This window comes from Panulirus ornatus, chromosome 57 (assembly GCF_036320965.1).
Source record: "Panulirus ornatus isolate Po-2019 chromosome 57, ASM3632096v1, whole genome shotgun sequence".
Classification (NCBI taxonomy): Eukaryota; Metazoa; Arthropoda; class Malacostraca; order Decapoda; family Palinuridae; genus Panulirus; species Panulirus ornatus.
Window position 1 is genome coordinate 23480300 of NC_092280.1, and position 17697 is coordinate 23497996.

The 17697-nt window shown below is 37.7% G+C and overlaps 1 protein-coding gene across 1 annotated transcript; it reads right to left on the minus strand.

Moving 5' to 3' along the window:
- Positions 1-1685: 1685 nt before the first annotated feature.
- Arp10 (Actin-related protein 10) lies at positions 1686-13533 on the minus strand. The gene is made up of 8 exons (XM_071694721.1): positions 13324-13533; positions 12055-12207; positions 11185-11293; positions 9673-9848; positions 6769-6884; positions 5652-5881; positions 4761-4962; positions 1686-3013 (listed from the first exon to the last, which is right to left on the minus strand). The coding sequence occupies exons 1-8, from the start codon at positions 13410-13412 to the stop codon at positions 2877-2879; spliced, it is 1212 nt and encodes a 403-aa protein (XP_071550822.1). The 5' UTR covers positions 13413-13533; the 3' UTR covers positions 1686-2876.
- Positions 13534-17697: the final 4164 nt, after the last annotated feature.

A 17697-nucleotide genomic window follows, 5' to 3' on the forward strand; every position in this document is an offset into this window, starting at 1 on the left:
CCACCTTGGTCTCCACACCCTCCCGCACAACCACCAGCACTCCCTCCCTGGCTACCATACATCCTTCTACCATAATGGCCTTCACCCTGGCTACCACACCCTTCCTCACCACCATCACTCCCTCCCTCTCTCATAACCACACCCTCTTTAACCACCATCACTCCCTCCCTCTCTCATAAGCACACCCTCCCTCCTTCTCAACTACAGTCTGCCTCTTCATAACCATGCCCTTTCACCAAACCCTCTCTAAAGCCCTGGCCACCACACTCAAAATGGGCAATGTAAATTTTAAGTGGTTCCAAGTACTTCCTCTGCCATTTTTCCCCTCTCCATATCTCCATATTGCTGTCATAACATTCCTGCTCAACAGTAAAATATTTTCCTGAATCTATTTCATCCCACATTTTTTTTTTTTTTTTTTTTTTTTTTTTTAAATTTTCCAAAAGAAGGAACAGAGAATGAGGCTAGGTGAGGATATTCCCTCAGAGGCCCAGTCCTCTGTTCTTAACGCTACCTTGCTAACGCGGGAAATGGCGAATAGTATGAAAGAAAGAAGCTAGGAACATCTATTCTGCCAAGGAAATGGATGAATTATTGGCAACTATGTATAGAGGATAGCTGTCATGTACCTAGCAAATTCCTTGCCATGTCTACAAAGGATGGTTGTTGAAGAAACAGGCGCGAGTGCCTTTTCAGTGAACAGACTGGTTCCCAAATATATATGATTTGGCAAGTTTAAGATGTTCTGAGCACTTTTGGATCATGTACTGTTGCTATTAGGAAGAGGGAATTCTTGTTAGACACCAAACAGAAGTAATGAGTAATGTTTGTTCATCATCAAAATATCCATACGGCAGTACATGAGAAAATGCAGACAGAATTGTATGCTTAACCATAAGAAATGGAGGATTAAGAGTCTAGGTAAGATGTAAGAAATAATGAGTGTAAAGATGCATTCTGTTTAAAAGAAAAACATGTTTAACAAAAAAGTAATTCCACTGCTTATGAAGATCAGAAAAAATATTTTAGTTGTTGTTGGCATTGTGTCATAAAAATGAGAGAAATTAGAAACTCTAATGATTTACAAAATACACAACTTTTGGAACCAATTTCTATGCAACTCAAAATCTGCTGAAGGCTAAATAAAGATGTATGAAGTATGCCTAAGATTCTTATAATCTGATTTCATGATTCTGAAATGGATTTTATTATAACAAAAGGTTATTTGGTATTTTAGTAGTTAAAGTTAAATAATGCTGACCCACACGCAAAAAATGTCTACAGTTAATCATATTCAATGTAGTTTACTAATGTCTGAGCAAGACAAATGGAAAAAATGACAGACAGATATGATCCAAAATGAAATGTCCAGAAACGTTTGTAAAATATGTATGTTCTCACTACAGCTGTCTGTTGGACAATCACACTTCAAAAATGAAAAATTCATGGTAAATTGCATCAGGACTGTTCCATATTCTTAGTGTTATCATTTCATCATATCAATACTTGTGGAAATTTTGGTCTATATCTCTAAAAATGTATATAGGAGGAGGTTGCTAAAGTGAATGCAAATAAAAGTGTTGTAGTTTTTGAAAGGGATGGTAAGTGATAGTGTAATATCAGTTTGCATACTGAAGAAACAGATGTAGATGAGTTTAGGAAGGATGGCAGAGGTAAAGCTGAAGTTGAATTTAATGAAAAGTTTTATTTCAACAGACCAGAATATTATCAAAAATTGTTCCCACATCTATTCCATGTTACTTAACAAAAAGCTGCCACATTATTGGGCTTTTCATTGGAACCAACTCCCTTCTGAGTAGTGGAGACTCCTAAGACTTTTCCCCTCTGGTTCAAGTGGATATATCTATATGATGGTAAGCAATTCATTTACTAAAAACAGTGAAGCGTCAAGGGATATATTTCACATACACCACTTATATTAAAGCCAAATCATCGAAAAAACTGTCACATTGATAAAACCAATATATTAATAAGAACAGATATAAATAGAGCCCATGGAGTGCAAAATGTAAGATCAGTATCTATAAAAAAAACAAAATGCAGTGCAGGTTCACTACATAAAATTACTAGATCTCATCTTGTTATCTAATTCAGAATAAGGATAAAAGCAACGGCTAAGACTTTCTAAGTTATCCATACCATGTATGCCACATCTTGCACTCAGAGTGATTCATCTTCATCCAGCAGATTATGCTATCATAATGGCTACTTTGCATAAAACTGTAAGGTTCCCATTTGAATTGCCTAAAACTTTAGGACACAGATAAAATAATACAGTATAAATCATACTACCTTTAAAAAGCAGTACTCTTTAAGCTTACTTCATCCATATCTTTAATACAGCTGGCACTGTCTATGATTATCTAAAGTAAGTGCATAGTCATACAGATATCAAAACAACTTATCATTGAGTTCCATACTACTTCACTGTGCATCAACTTATAATCTGTAGTCCATACATTCAGTAAATATATAGTCTATGTGACATGATTATAGAGCCATTTCTTAGATATATGACATAATAGTCTTAAATGCACATTTCACAGGAAGAAATTAAGAAAATGTGTTTACAAATGGGGAATACTTGCTGTAACTGCTGCATGTCATTTTAAGACAGTTAAATATTTTTCATCAAAAGAATGTTATCCAGTGCACTCAATAATATGCAATAATGTCTAACTACTTTAACTTGTGTATGCAGTATCTTCTGCAAATACTAGCAACAGCATTTAGCAAAATTCATTACGTGTAGCATTTAGTGAAATCCCTTATGCATATACAGTTACATCTTTAGTGACGTATTCATATTCACCTTACTAAACACAAGATTTCCCTTTTGTGGAAACTAGAGTAGTTTATACTGACTTTTCATCGTGTTCCTCTTTCGTATTAAAAGCCAAATTACACCAGTCAGGAACAATGTCATTTGTGAGGTATTGGTCACGCGGCAGAGAGCGAAGAACAACGGCTTCTGTTCCTCCCAGTATTGCACCTGATGAAACAAGAAGAGAGAGAATAAAAGATTCTCTTCTTTATGGTACTAGTAGTCATGAACTGGTGCCTACTCTTTTCCTAAGCTATGCTAACTGAAGAAGCAGCAAGTAAAAATAAACAGATGGTCACTTATGAGGTCAATAAACATATACATGTAGTGCAATCTTAAAAGTGCTCAACCCACTCTGTTACAGAGTTCTTAAGTATAAACTATAAAAACACCCAATTAAAAGTGAAACACTTCCACCTTTCTTTTAGCCAGAGTGGAAACAAAAGTCTTCCAACTTATCAACTCTCCTTTCATTGCTCCTAAAGCATCTTTTACTGTCCACCATGATTTTATTTCATCTTAGTTAAGACAGTATGGGAAACTGAAGCCCTAATTAAGACCATCTCATTAATGTGTGCATATAATTATGTACATGTATATACAGATGCTCCTTGACTTATGATGGGGTTACGTTCCAATAAACCCATCATAAGTTGAAGATACATTTAATACATCTAATACTGTACACCTAACCTAATGAACATGATAGCTTACCCTAGCCTTAAACATTCTCAGAAGACTTATATTAGCCTACAGTTGGACAAAATCACCCAACACAAAATATAAAAAATGCTAGCAACAAAGTACACTGTAGAGTAATGTTTGTTTACACTCATGATCGTGCAGTTCACTGTTGCTATGCAGCATAACAAGGCAGTATCGAACCACATATCATTAGCCCGGGAAAAATAAAAATTCAAAATTTGAGGTATGGTTTCTACTAAATGAGCATTGTTATCGCACCATCGTAAAGTAAAAAAAATTGTAAGTCAAACCATCGCAAATCTGGCGAGGCAGTGGATTTGGATGGTACTGCAGTTGAATTTATTAAGAAAGAGGGTGAGTGTTGTTGACTGGTTGGTAATGATATTCAATATATGTATGGATCCTGTTGAAGAGCCTGAGGATTGGCAGAATGCATGTACAGTGCCAGTGTACAAAGGCAAAGGGGATAAAGGTGAGTGATTGGCAGAATGATATGTATATATAGTGCCACTGTACAAAGGCAAAGGGGATAAAGGTTAGTGATTGGTAGAATGCATGTATAAAGCCACTGTACAAAGGCAAAGGGGATAAAGGTGAGAGTTCAAACTACAGAGGCATAAGTTTGTTGAGCATTCCTGGAAAATTGTAAGGGAGGGTATTGAACAAGAGGCATGTACAGAACATCAAACTGGGGAGGAACAGTGCAGTTTCAGAAATGGTATAGGATGTGTGGATCAAGTGTTTGCTTAGAAGAATCTGTGTGAGAAATACTTAGGAAAGCAGATGGATTTGTATGAAATATTTATGGATCTGAAAAAGGCATATGATGGGACTGATAGAGATGCTTTGTGGAAGATCTTAAGAGTATGTGGTGTGGAAGGTAAGCTGCTAGAAGCAGTTAGAAGTTTTATCAAGTATGTAAGGCATGTGTACAAGTAAGAACAGAGGAGAGTGATTGGTTAACAGCATAGGTCAGTCTGCAGCAGGGATGTGTGATGTCCCCATGGTTGTTTAATTTGCTCATGGATGGGGTGGTTAGGGAGGTAAATGCAAGATTTTGGAGGGAAAATATAATGAGAAGGTTCACTTCAAATATGTGTATATTCATGTAATTACACAACCATGGATCTTGAGTATGTTAATTCTTTATCTCCTGTGTAATAAATCCAAAAAAAATTCAAACAATATTTGTATATGAAAAGTAACTAACCTCCCAACCATGCCACATAGTTGTCTTTTGCTGGTGGATGATGAACCTTAAAAGACTTGATCTGCAGCACATCTGAGAATGGTGGAGACATGACTAGTGCCCGAACCTCTGACAAAATTCGATGCTTCATGCCTTTCAGACTGGCAGTACCACCAATAAGAACCATATTATCAGCTAGAGCATGTCTTGTATCAATGGGACACTGAAAAAAACAATAAAGTATTTCAAACTCTCATGTAAGCTGTTGGCTTATAAAAACAATGTATGCAATCAAAGAGACTAACAAGTGACCATTACCAAATATGAAAACATTACTAAACATAACTGAAGAAAAGATTTAAAGTACATCAAAAATTTTTCTTTCACAATCTGACTCTCAAACTTCAACTTTTCCACTGCCAACTATATTGATAATCACCTCAATGTCCCACACTCCTTAAATAATTCTTCTCAGTTCAGTCTAGAATTTCATAGAGACCTCATCTTAAAAACTGAAATCCATGCTCATGGCAATGGCTTCTTTTCTCTTAGTAATAGTTCACTTTCTCAGACACATATTTACTGTTCAGAGGCATTTCTCAGATCTGTCAAACTCTGCTTAAATATATCGTGATTAGTATTATCTCCTGTATCATTTTTTTCTTGCCTTCTTTTCCAGAAAAAAAGTGCAAAGTACATCTGATCTTGGGATATACCTTGACAATGCCAACATGCAAAAAGAAGGGACTGTTCACAGAATGAGAAGATGTCTGTATCAATTTGAACGGAAAGGAAGTGTGCATACTGCTGAATATTATTTCCTTAGATAAAGGAGGAAATTAGAAAAACACAACAGCAAGATAAGAGTAACTAAAAGACAACAACACCAAGGAACATATACCGTCATCATACCTTTAAGAGAGCGTCAAGTATCATGGAGGGGACACTAAGTAAATCCTCATCTCGTTCAAATAGAACTTCAGTTGCCATTTCTCTAACAGTACCAGGAATGGTGAGAATGCGGCTACCAGACATTGGGTACCGGACACTTGGTGCAGGAGGAGGAGGCTCTACAGATCTGTCATACTTATTACTTTGTAAGCGACCACTACGATCAAGGGTGGTCACAAAGCAGGTGCGAACTGTTGGGAAAGTACTGAATTACTATAAATCCCAAAAGCTCACATGAAACCAATAAATGATCTGTTTTTCATAACTTACCATACAGAATATATATATATATAACCAAACCAATCAAGCTAAAGATGTGATCCTGGAGGAATCAGTTATTCTCAAAAATACATTTCTGGAGTTAGTCATAATATGGGTCCAATCGAGATACATAAGAGTTCACCTCCGACCAGTTCCTCCTATATGACTTCAACAATTTTCTAGTTTCCATTTGAGCTGTGGCTTTTTTCACTGTTAGTGATATATACAAAAGAATGTACAATAAATGAAAAAGTCAAGCTAATGAAAGATTAGCTTGAAAAATACTCTGAATAATATCTTTACTAAATGCTGAAGAGTGGAAGATTGTGGAAGGTTTGTACTATAGAGAACTGGTGGTAACTAACTGGTTGGAGGCATTCAAAAATTCATAATCAATGTACAACTTTTCTAAAAAATAATACTTCTTTGCAAAGGTACATATGTAATTTCATTAAACATTCATATGTGTAAAAATCTTTGATATTTTTTTAAAAGACTTCCTGCCTTAGCAAGGCAGCATCAGGGCCAGATGACTAAGAAGAAAAAAATCCTCATACAGCTCTTTCCAATGTAACATAACATATGAAACATCCAACTTAACACATTTTTGGTTATAAAAAAACAAATGTCTCTGGATCCCTTTAGTCTAAGAGTTTTGGGATCAAGTCAGCCCTAAGCACTAGAGATTGCCTATGAAAGGGGTCCTTCAAGGTTACAAGAAAACTGTCCTCCAACGTTAGGTAAAACATATTCATATAAGAAATTCATAGTAAACACAAAGCAAAAGACAGTACTAATGATGCAGGCAGTGAGATACCTTTAATGTCCTCCAGAACATTGTCTGATAAATCTTCCATTACAGTAGATAGTCTCTGCTCTTTCCCATCCTCTCCTACAGTCAAGGCACGATCTAACAATAGCTCACATAATGATCTGTTGGTACAGACAAATGCAAAAAATTAATGTTGCTATCACAAAAGACCAATTTCTATGCTCAAAACTTTACTAATGCAAAAGCACTTGCTGTAGCTAGTCTTAGAAATCAATGCTTAAGCCACATTCCCCAAATGAACAAACTGTTTTTCTTAAGTGACCCACACGGCATGGGCAAATAACATGCCCCAATTATGGCAAGCTAGGATAAAATAGGTTAAATAGGAAGATTTTAAGAATTAAATGGGGCTCCACGAGTGTTGTATACCTGTCTCTTAGGGGAAGAAGGGCTATATGAAGAGGGAAAGACAAAAGGAGAAAGAGAATTCCACAGCTTAGCTGTTTATGGGAAGAGGGAGGTATCATAATAGACTATCCTTGAATGGCTGGTCTTCACACACAGCTGTTGAAAGTAGCAGCCAAACATGTGCCAAAGGTCCAAAACTTGTAGGTGGGAACACATGCAGAGAGTTCATGAGAACAATGACCAAATTTAATACCAACAAAACAGTGAAAAAGTGGCAACATCACAGTGTAGGGAAAAGGGAGGTTGAAGAGAGGTGATGCTGGGAGAATGAATGAGATGAAAGGCATTTGATTCCACTCTGGTTAATAGGAAGGTAGAGGATGAGTCTTTACAAATGTGTAAGCAGTACTCTATACTTGTGCATAAAAACTCTATAGATGTGAAACAGCTGCTCACAAGAAAAATAATTACAGCATAAGGCACTCCCAGCTTTTGGTAAGCAGAGTTTGTGAAGTAGATTATGTGGGGTTTCCAAGACAGAGCAGATGATATATTCATGACCATGATAATACTTTTACAGGTTAAATTATCTTGTTTTGAAACTGTGCATGGGGAAACAAATGATTCTTAAAAAGAGGCATAAGGAGATATGTGTTTTAGCACTATCAAATTCTACAAGGTTACTGCTTCTCCAATCTGAATCTGTACAGGTCTGAAATAAGAGAGGATATATGATCAGAATGAGACAGATTGCAAGTATTAAAGGAAGGAAAGGAAAAATGCTGTATATAAAGTGGAATCATCATAATAAGACTGAATATGGCTAGCAGTACAATAGAGAAGATAACTTATTGTGAGAAGAAAGACAACAGGTGATAGGACAGAATACTGAGGAACACCTCTATTGATGGGATAGGAGGGAAAGTTACTACATCAATGAATACTGCAATGGAACAGTCTGAGAGAAAACTATGCATGAGAAAACAATGAGAAGCAGTGATGCTAAAGATAAGAAATCTAGAAAGCAAAGACTTATGCCATACTCTGTCAAAATGTGTTGATGTTGAGGGCTATGGCAAAAGTTTCACCAAAATCCCAGACAGAGGAAGACTAGAGGTGACTTGTATAGGAGAGAAGATCACTAGTACACCACCTGATAAGTGGTCAAAGAGTCCCAAGTTGACTGGCTTCCCCACTCAAATAGAAACCTACTTAGCTAAGCTCAACTGAAGAAAGTATTTGGGACGGTTAAGTGTGTCAGAACTCTGAGATGTAATCAAAGAAATGTAGGTTCTGCTGAATGAAAAGTCTTTTTCTTCCCCTGAGGCAGTATCCCACAAAGAGACATTCCACTGGATATTGCAATGAAAACCAAGGTTAAGACCTTCCAACCCACAGCATTTTCAGTAAGGAAGCAATAGCCATTCTGACCTTTCCCTACTCACTCTGCCATGTCTTTAGCAGCTCATATACCTTAGGCCTGCCCTCACTTAAAGAGAGACTGCCACAGAGATGATATCATTAAACTACTCATTCCTGGCCACTTAGCCTTAGAATCTGCAGATCGCAGGCATTGATAAAATTGGTCATGGTTAGGTGAACAGATGAATCAGAGACAAACCAGAATCCATCTCCTCTGAAGTGGGGATCTCCAGACCAACACATACTTCATCTACAGCATCTAAACTAAGGTACCAGCTGATGAAGGTGGTAGAAAAGTGTACAAAAACTCCTTTTCTTGATTTCTGAAGAAAATTAATACAGTCTACTTTCCTCTATGTTACCATTTACATTTCTTTTTCATGGCATTATTTCATACTATTTACATCATGCATGTATTTTCTAAGATAGAACTTTATTTACTTGAATTAATGAACAATAAACTTATTTACATGAATAAATGAACAAATAACTTAATTTGCACCAAAAACAAAACCCATACCCAAGAGAGTTCTATTCTACTCTGAAACTAACCACAACAGTGGGGTTTGACATCCAGCATCAAGCCCAGATGACACTATCTTTGACTTTCTGTGGGTTATTGAGATGCATTATATTTCTTCCAGTCAGGGTAGTAGGCAGCTCCTGACATTCATCTATAATTGGTGAGCAAATATCAGCTGGAATTCTAAATAGAGTCAGCTTTAAATCATCATGTGATGCTGGGAGCAATCAAACAAGATCCTCAGAAAAGGATGTAGGAAGACAAAGGATTGATGCTAAGTTATGAGTATTCATGAATTTGGTTAAGTTTCAGACAATTCTTAAATATCCTTTGAAAGAAGGCAAATTTTGATGTTATCACTTGTGATCTTTATGGTCAGGACAATCAAATCGTATAAGATTAGGAAAAAATAAATGAAATATCCTGCATAACACACAGCAGGGAACAGCCTGACACTCTGATATTTTCTAACAAGTGAAAATGGTGGAGCACAAAAGTTCATTATGTATATGTATGAAATACTACAAAAATCATGTTTAAATTGCACAACTCACTAATATCTAGTAATAAAGGAACTGTTAAGATAATGATAGTACCTGTGAATGGCTCTGCCTCCTAAGGGTAAAGCTTGCCAAGCTTTTAATACTGGTACACCCTCATAAACAGGCACAATTGTAGCCTCTTGGTATCCCAGATCAACTACAAGGCCTGTGGTTACTCCTAATGTCATCAGTGATACTAAGTGGGATGGAACAAACACCACACACAACACCTGCAAGTGTATTCATGAGATACAATATATCTAAACATAATTTACCATCAGTTCATTAATAACAGTAAATTCAAGTAAGGTCATAACAATAAATATGCAATTAAACTTTCATTACAAATGTTTATTAGTAAAGATACCAGTATGTCTACATTTGCATCAACGACACACTGCAATATCTTAAGCTTCCAAGATATTATGAAATGAGTTAATTCACCAGAAAACTGTTCAGACTGAAAGAATGATACTCCAATAACCGCTAGGTAACAAAACATGAAAACCCTAACCCTAAGTTTCTTCTCTAACAGTTCCCCCCAAATCTTTACAAATCAAACTGCACTAAAAGTTTCAAGTACATTTCATCAAAGGATTTTTATGGTCACCGTTCAGAGGTAAAATGCTTATGACCTTAAAATGAACATAGGCTACTTAGCAATTATACTGCTTCTTTAATTACTTTCTTTGAACTGTACGATGAATTGTGAAAGAAGCCAACAATATTCATAGCAATTCAACCCTCACACCCTCCAAGGTGTAGTGATTAGCATTACTGACCAAGAGTCCGCACATACCTGCCTGGGGTCAGGCCCACAAGTTCAAAACCTAATAGCACCATTCAGTCCATACCAAACCCAGGCATGCATCCTCTCCTTAGAACTAGTCGATAAATGGGTACCTGGCAGAGGCTGGAAGTGTGTGTAAGTGTGTGTGTGTGTGTTTATACATACGAGCAAATATATGGTACATATGCATGAAAGGAATAACGGCAATGCAAGTGTAAAACTCTCTCCTTGTAACATAAAAATGGCAATCACACTAAGGGCCTTAATTGCACAAAGTAATAATAATTGCCCAACTATTCTCAACATATATATCACCAGTCCTGAACAGATCTCTCACTGCATCAAGTCCATCTTGTGCATGGTTACTTATTCTGTGCATACCTCAGTCATATTACCAATATTGTTTTTTCTATAAAACCATTCATCTACCATATATACTACATATCTATATGCTCTTTGTGTGAATTCATTCATGTGCCTTTCCACAGATTTTTTGACACGTGTATCTCTCTCATTTCCTCAGCCTTTACTTTACCTGTTATCCTATTTTGAACTACAATAACAGATTATCCAATTTTGCTGATTCAACTTCTTAAGACCTATGCAAGCTATGCATCATATCTGGGACAAATATTCTGAAACCTTCACCAATCACTAACATTTTATATGACTGAGCTTATAAAATCTAATTGGCATACATCAGATGAAAACATTTCCTATGCTAGGTACAAAAAAAAAAGCAAACAAGAAAGAAGAATTTGTTGTTCAGGGAATACCTCATAATGACGGAAGAGTACTTTTGCTAATGTACTGCGCAATTTAGTTGGACACAAGAGACTTTCCACAACCACAACACGCCTATCCTTTGGGTTGACAAGAAGGTGTCTGCAATATGAAAATTTAACTTGGCATTACATTTTATCAAACAACACTTCTCACACTTAAACAACAAGATACATTCAAAATTGTCTACTAAAATGAATATGTATTCACACACTTTCTTCTAGCAGAGACAGTATTTGCATTCAAAATGTTTGCCACTGGATGATGGTAAAGTATCTGCCTCCTTCTGCTGTCACTAAAAGAAGTGAAGAGATAAATATTATTAAGCACATCATGATGCACCAACAGGGGAAAGGACCTCAAAATGATATAGGAAAGGAGAAGGTGTGAAAGTAAGAGTGCTGACTGGAAGTAGAAGTGTTTGTAAACAGTTAGCATACCTCTGATCATGACCAAAGGTTATGTTAACAACAGAGGTCGATTTTGGATACAGATTTATGGTTCCATAACTGATATCATAAGTCAAAGTGGAATAGAAGGCATTTATATGAAATAATGACATAAAAATGTTATCACTTTTTATGGTGGCATGGCATGAGCAAAATATGCCCCAGTCATGATGTTTAGTAAGAAAAAATTTGTAATCTTGCCAACTGTTAACAGAAACTACAAGAAAGAACTTGAAGCTCAGTAGAGATAATCTAAAACCTAAGAAAGCCCTGATAGTAATGACTCTGACTATTTCAGTAGTAATATATTACATGCATGGCAACACATTATATCCTATAACAGTATCTAAACGTCTTGAGTGTAACCGTGTATAAATACCATACAACAAAAACTGCTGTTGCTAATAGGTTTACCTGAAATACAGTTTGTGGATAAAGTCAACCAAATGATGTCTCAATTCATCATCATCTCGATACTGAAATACTGGAACAAGCCTCCCACTCTCTCGACATTTAACTTCTGATTTAGCAATTACACGCGGGCCATTCTCTCCTGCAAACCCAGCTCTGAAATTGATATGTAATTTCAATGCATCTGTTTTGGAAAATAAAGCTGTGTTGTAATGATGTGATACTATGAAAAAAATATATGTAATTCTCAAACATTCTAAAAGGCCTTCACAAAACCTTTATTGCTATACATTAATTTCCAGAAAACAATATGATCACAGTTTTTAATGCTGTAAGGATCTATTATAATAGAAGTGGTGTCTGTCTGAAAGAAAATATTCATGTAAGAGAGTGGTTGTATTACGTCTCTACAGGTACTTCAAATTTCTAACATTACATAAGATTAGAGTGGCAGTAATGTATTGTTGCATTATGTTGGAATAGAATGGAAACTACTACAGTTACTGTTCACAGGTGATGATACTCTATTACATGTATTCTAAGAATCTGATAAAATAACAAGTTTTTTGGTGGTGTTTAAGAGGAAGATACCACGCAAAAATTAAATGCACGTAATCAAAAAGTTTAAATATGAAAGTAATAATCAATTACAACAAAAGTTGAAAAGTAGTCATTTACAGGAGATCTAGATGTGCCTTAAGCACTCGGTAGAACAGAAAGAATCCAAATGTAGAGTGTGCAAGGACCTACATGAGAGAGATCTTGATCAAACGCCTAAATGTAAAATAAGGTTTAATAATAGTTAAATGCTAAAATATATAGCCATAGAATGTCTATCTATTCCCTACTATTATGAAAGCATTATAATAGAATTACAGTGAGATACTGTTATTGATAGAATTGGGCTACGCCATAGACCCACTAGGCAGGTGTCCTTTCATGTCTCTATTGATTTTACCAAGTATACTCTTTTCATGAATAATCTGAGCAGACTATCATTAACCTCATATTTCTGACCTTCATATCCTCCTAATATTGACCAATCCTTTTTCGATAAAAAATACACTCTAAATCCCACTGCCCGGGTCTCGATATACTATCATTGTAAAAGATGATCATTGGTATTCCTCATTGATTCTGCTGATCTATTTACTTCATAATTATTACACACAAAATCGGCATAATGCTGTCTGACCTAGAGATGTCGATATATCACGAAAATAACCAGCACATATTTTGTATAACGACCCCCTAGAAAGTCGTATTACTCACTTGGTATAAGCTGCTCCAAAGTCAAAAACGACGGTGGTATTCTTTTCGTTGATTAAACTTAGACTACTTAAACCTTCGTAGAGAGGCATTTTGATGTAGGTCTATATATATTTATATGTATTAAAATATAACAAGAGTCCTGTCTTCCTCCTCCCCGCTGAACAGGTGATGTTTACATCTCAGTGCCAGTCAGTGAGTCACTCACCCAACCTTGATGAAGGTTGTAAACATTTCCAGCGATCAGTTTCGGTAGCGACTGAATTCGCCGAGATACTCCGGCCAGAGGCTTACTCGAAGTCAATCGTTCGCAAACATTTGTATGAAAGTGGTGTGCTCAGCTTTTCTTTCCACTTGGAAGTTTAACTGTACTGCTATTTCCCAATTCTTTTCTTTTTTTTTTTTAGATATTTCGAAAAAAATACCAAAATGCTTGTATTACAAATCTTCGAGTTAGATTACAACATACTACGATACATCTGTTCCTTAAATAATTTATAATTGGCTGATAATAGCAAAATGAAAATATGTGCTTTGTTCTTGGTAGTTGGTAGAGCTCAAATTTACAATTAGAATGATAAAGATAATTATGTAGTAACCCATGGGCACCTTAATGACGTCGTCATCAGCAGGGTACAACTTGTGGTCGCACCTGACCTAATCCTCGGAAGAATGTGTTTGATGGCTCATCCTCTATATCTGCACCTGCAGCATTCAATCCCTCACACCTACACTTGTTGTCAAGTGGTGAGCCAACTGCCTGACAACTTGACTGCGGTGATACACGGACCTGTCCCCATTCAGCAGCCGCCGCACACTCCAGGAGCCGCGATGCGGGCCACACCCACCACCTCCTCCTACAGGAGTACTAGATTGACTCGGCAGCCGCCAGGACCCCTGCTTCGTATTTCTCGTCCTGTCACGACTGACCTCTTCTTCACCATAATCCTACATCTCCAGTAACTTACTGTCTTCTGTCACCTCACTTTGTACAACCTATCTAAAATATTGCTGCTTGACGTGTTTCCGTGCTCCTCTCTCAGATATACCACACCAACAAAACCCTACCAGAACACCCCACTAAAATAATGATAATAATAATGATAATAATAATAATGATAATAATAATAATAATAATAATAATAATAATAATAATGATAATAATAATAATAATAATAATAATAATAATAATAACAGTAAAATAATGATAATGATAATAATAACAATGATAAAGATCAGACCTAGATTTATAGTTCCAATGAAGTCAACGGAAATTTCGCAAGCGGAAGTCTGTAGAATTAAAATACCACGTTCTAGTCACTATATATGGTGTTTTTGCTTGCCATTTAGCCTATCCATATCCTGAAAAAGGAGAAATACATATCATTGAAACCAACAATTAACTTTAATAGAGATAAGTCACACTCAGGTAAAAACTCAGAAAAAGGCAGGAAACGTTTACTGAGTGCATGGCTCTCTTTCTTTTATCTATCATAAAAATGACATATGAAATTGATGGCATTTCATGAAATCTTAATGCAAAAACTTACCTTTGTGGGTGTCTATATACTTAATATCTTTGACCATAAAGAAAAGGGTACATGATACAAAAAAAGAATAATTGAAAGTACTTTACATTGCTGAAACACTCCTGTCTTCCCTACCTTTCCTACCACTTGTTCTAGGTCATTAGACTCCTGATGATCGAACCTATAGGAAAAAAGCCTTTCACTGATGGTAAAGTTTTCCCAGAGTTTTATGTCATCACCCGGGGGTTCCCCCGCTCCCTGCGTCAGCTATACCGCGTCCATCTTCCCCCGTAGCTCCCGGGGGCTCGCGCACTCAAACCTAAATCTGATTGATCCAATTAATTAGGGAAACCTTTACTCCCGATGAGCCTAAATGAGATTTAGTTCTAACTATTCTCGTTGATAATGTTCAAGAGGGAGAAAAGTTTGGTACAAAGTGATCACCAGAAAATTATTTTCAAGGTCGACTTCAACGTTGCATGTAATGATAATCCGATGACAGTCGCGAAAAAAAAATAATACCCTATTCTAAACATGAATATTTTAATAGTCTTCCCATTGCTCGTGATAGGCAAAAGTAAGGATGATACGGTCATTGAAAACGACATAAAAGTAGCTTAGAAAAAGCTTCAGCAAAGCTTTTAAAGCGTGATGAGCCAAAGCATTTTTGCTCCTCCTCAATAAATTAGGACTTCGTCCAAGCATAATGAAACCCTCTTATTATAGGCTATGGAAGAACTACGAATTCTTTTTTATTATTAGATATTCGGTATCTTTCGGTTATTGTACGACTCTATGATGGTCTAGGGGGCTATAGTTTAAGATCCACACAGACTTCAGACACGAGCATTCTTTGTGCTTGCTTGAACACCAGCAGGAGATGCCGTAACTGTAAATGGTAACCATGGTTGGTCATAGGACATCGTCTTAGATACACGTAGGTGTTGAACCTCCACCTGATAGGTCTTGGTCTGATCTATCCCTTGTCTCATTTCTCGTACATGTTCTTACGTCTTAACCCTACGTCATATAATGCCGGGGGCAATGTTCTGGCGACCTCTCGCAGACGCTGCTGGGTAAGTGCGTCACGGGTCAGCTGAGTTTTCCCATTTTTTTTTTTCTTTTTCTCTTGTTGGGGAGACGCGTCTTGGAAACCCGTTTTCTAAGCTTTATCGTCATAGGGTGAGCGTAAACTTTCCTGATCCTATTTTGTACGGTGAAATATGTACTGTTCACCGAAGAGTTAGAGAAATTCAAGATAAATGAATGTTTACTGTATGTTTGAATAGGTTGATTTCAACTAGGGTTCATATAAGCTTTAGGTCCGGAAATATCTATCATACTGGTAGGAGCTATGCACGCGAATGACGTCACGGAGTGTTGTAGGTGACCGGGTGGCCGCTCAAGGCGCACGAATGACGTCATGGAGCTATTGTGGATGACCGCCCAAGGCGACACTTGCTCTTTACTTGACCTCATCAGTGATCACGACGAGGACACGTGACCTGATAATTGAATACATGAAGTGGAAAAGCATTTTTTTCCTCCCTACTAACCTTTCCACGCGCTAGTACTGTTGACGATAATTTCTATATAAAAGTTGTTTAGGGTAGAAGATGCACATTTCAGCTATTATGAATGGAGTGGTGGAAAGTCGTCTCACCGAATTGTAAAATATATCATGCAACTGAAAGCTACATTCCACGCTCACACCCTGACGACTTGAGCAGTGTTCAAAATGACAGAATATGGTTTCGTTATGTTTGTGACAGAAGTAAGTGTAGGGGACAAGGTCATGAGAGTGACCACATTGGAAATGGAAGGATAGAGTCAGTGAATTTTTTAATGTTCGGGGCCTGAAGATGCAGGAGGATGAAAAGCGTGCATAGGATGGAGTATATCGGAGCGGTGTAGTATACCGGGGGCGACGTGCTGACTATGGACTGAATCAGAACACATGGAGCAGCCGGCGGAAACCACAGAGAGGTCTGTAAGGGCCTGGTCGTGGATAGGCGGCTGTGGTTTCGGTGCATCACACTTGACAGGTGGAGAGTATGGAGGCGAGCGAGGCCTTTACTTCGTCTGTTTCAGGCGCTACCAAAAAAAAAAAAAAAAAAAAAAAAAAAAAAAAAAAAGTTCATTTTAGGCGGGTGTTGGTACGCTGACGGCCTCATTCCTGAGAAAACCTATGTCTGGGGTTCTGGGGTTCCTGGGGGTAGGGTGAGGTGGATTACTATGGGGTCAGAAGGACCTGGACGATCATGGATACTTCATTCCCTTTGCTGACGGACGACCATACGCGCTCGTCCGAGGATGACTCCTTGTCTGAGGTGTTGCCGACTCGCGCGTGTTTGCCTCCTCCTCCTCCTGTCGAGGAAACGCTCATGGTGACCCGTTCTTGCGTTCAGGTAGTGGTAGTGATGGAAGGCTATGATGTCCAGACTTCGATGTAGATATATGACGTCGTGGGGGGACACGTGTGGCCCATGACAGACATCACGAGTGGCCCGTGACATCACCAGTGGCCCGTGCCATCACCACTGGCCACGTCTGTCTACAGTGGTGGGGGGAAACAATGTATAATCGTGAGGTAGGGTAGCCAAGGTGGATGACATCCTGGGGGCCGGGAAGGCAGACTGTAGTGGTGAAACTTTGGGCGTCTGGCTGCTGGGTCGTAGATGGCCGACAGGTGAGATCCCGTTGGGGAATATCTGGCTAACCGAGGCGGGAAGGGGCTGAAGGTGAGTGTCGTTGGGTAAGTGGCTGCAGGGAATGGAGTCGGGGATGTGATGGGACAGGAGGGGAGGAAACCCTGCTCTGGTCAAGCTCCTGGTGTGTGTGTGTGTGT

Bases quoted from the DNA above. Each gene is read 5' to 3' on its own strand.
- Arp10 (XM_071694721.1), bottom strand. From the start codon at position 13,412: ATGCCTCTCTACGAAGGTTTAAGTAGTCTAAGTTTAATCAACGAAAAG. The intron at 5,882-6,768 runs GTATCTCACTGC...CTTTCCCAACAG, and splicing joins TGTTCTGGAGGACATTAAAG to TTCGCACCTGCTTTGTGACC. The intron at 3,014-4,760 runs GTTAGTTACTTT...TTGTTTCATCAG, and splicing joins CTATGTGGCATGGTTGGGAG to GTGCAATACTGGGAGGAACA.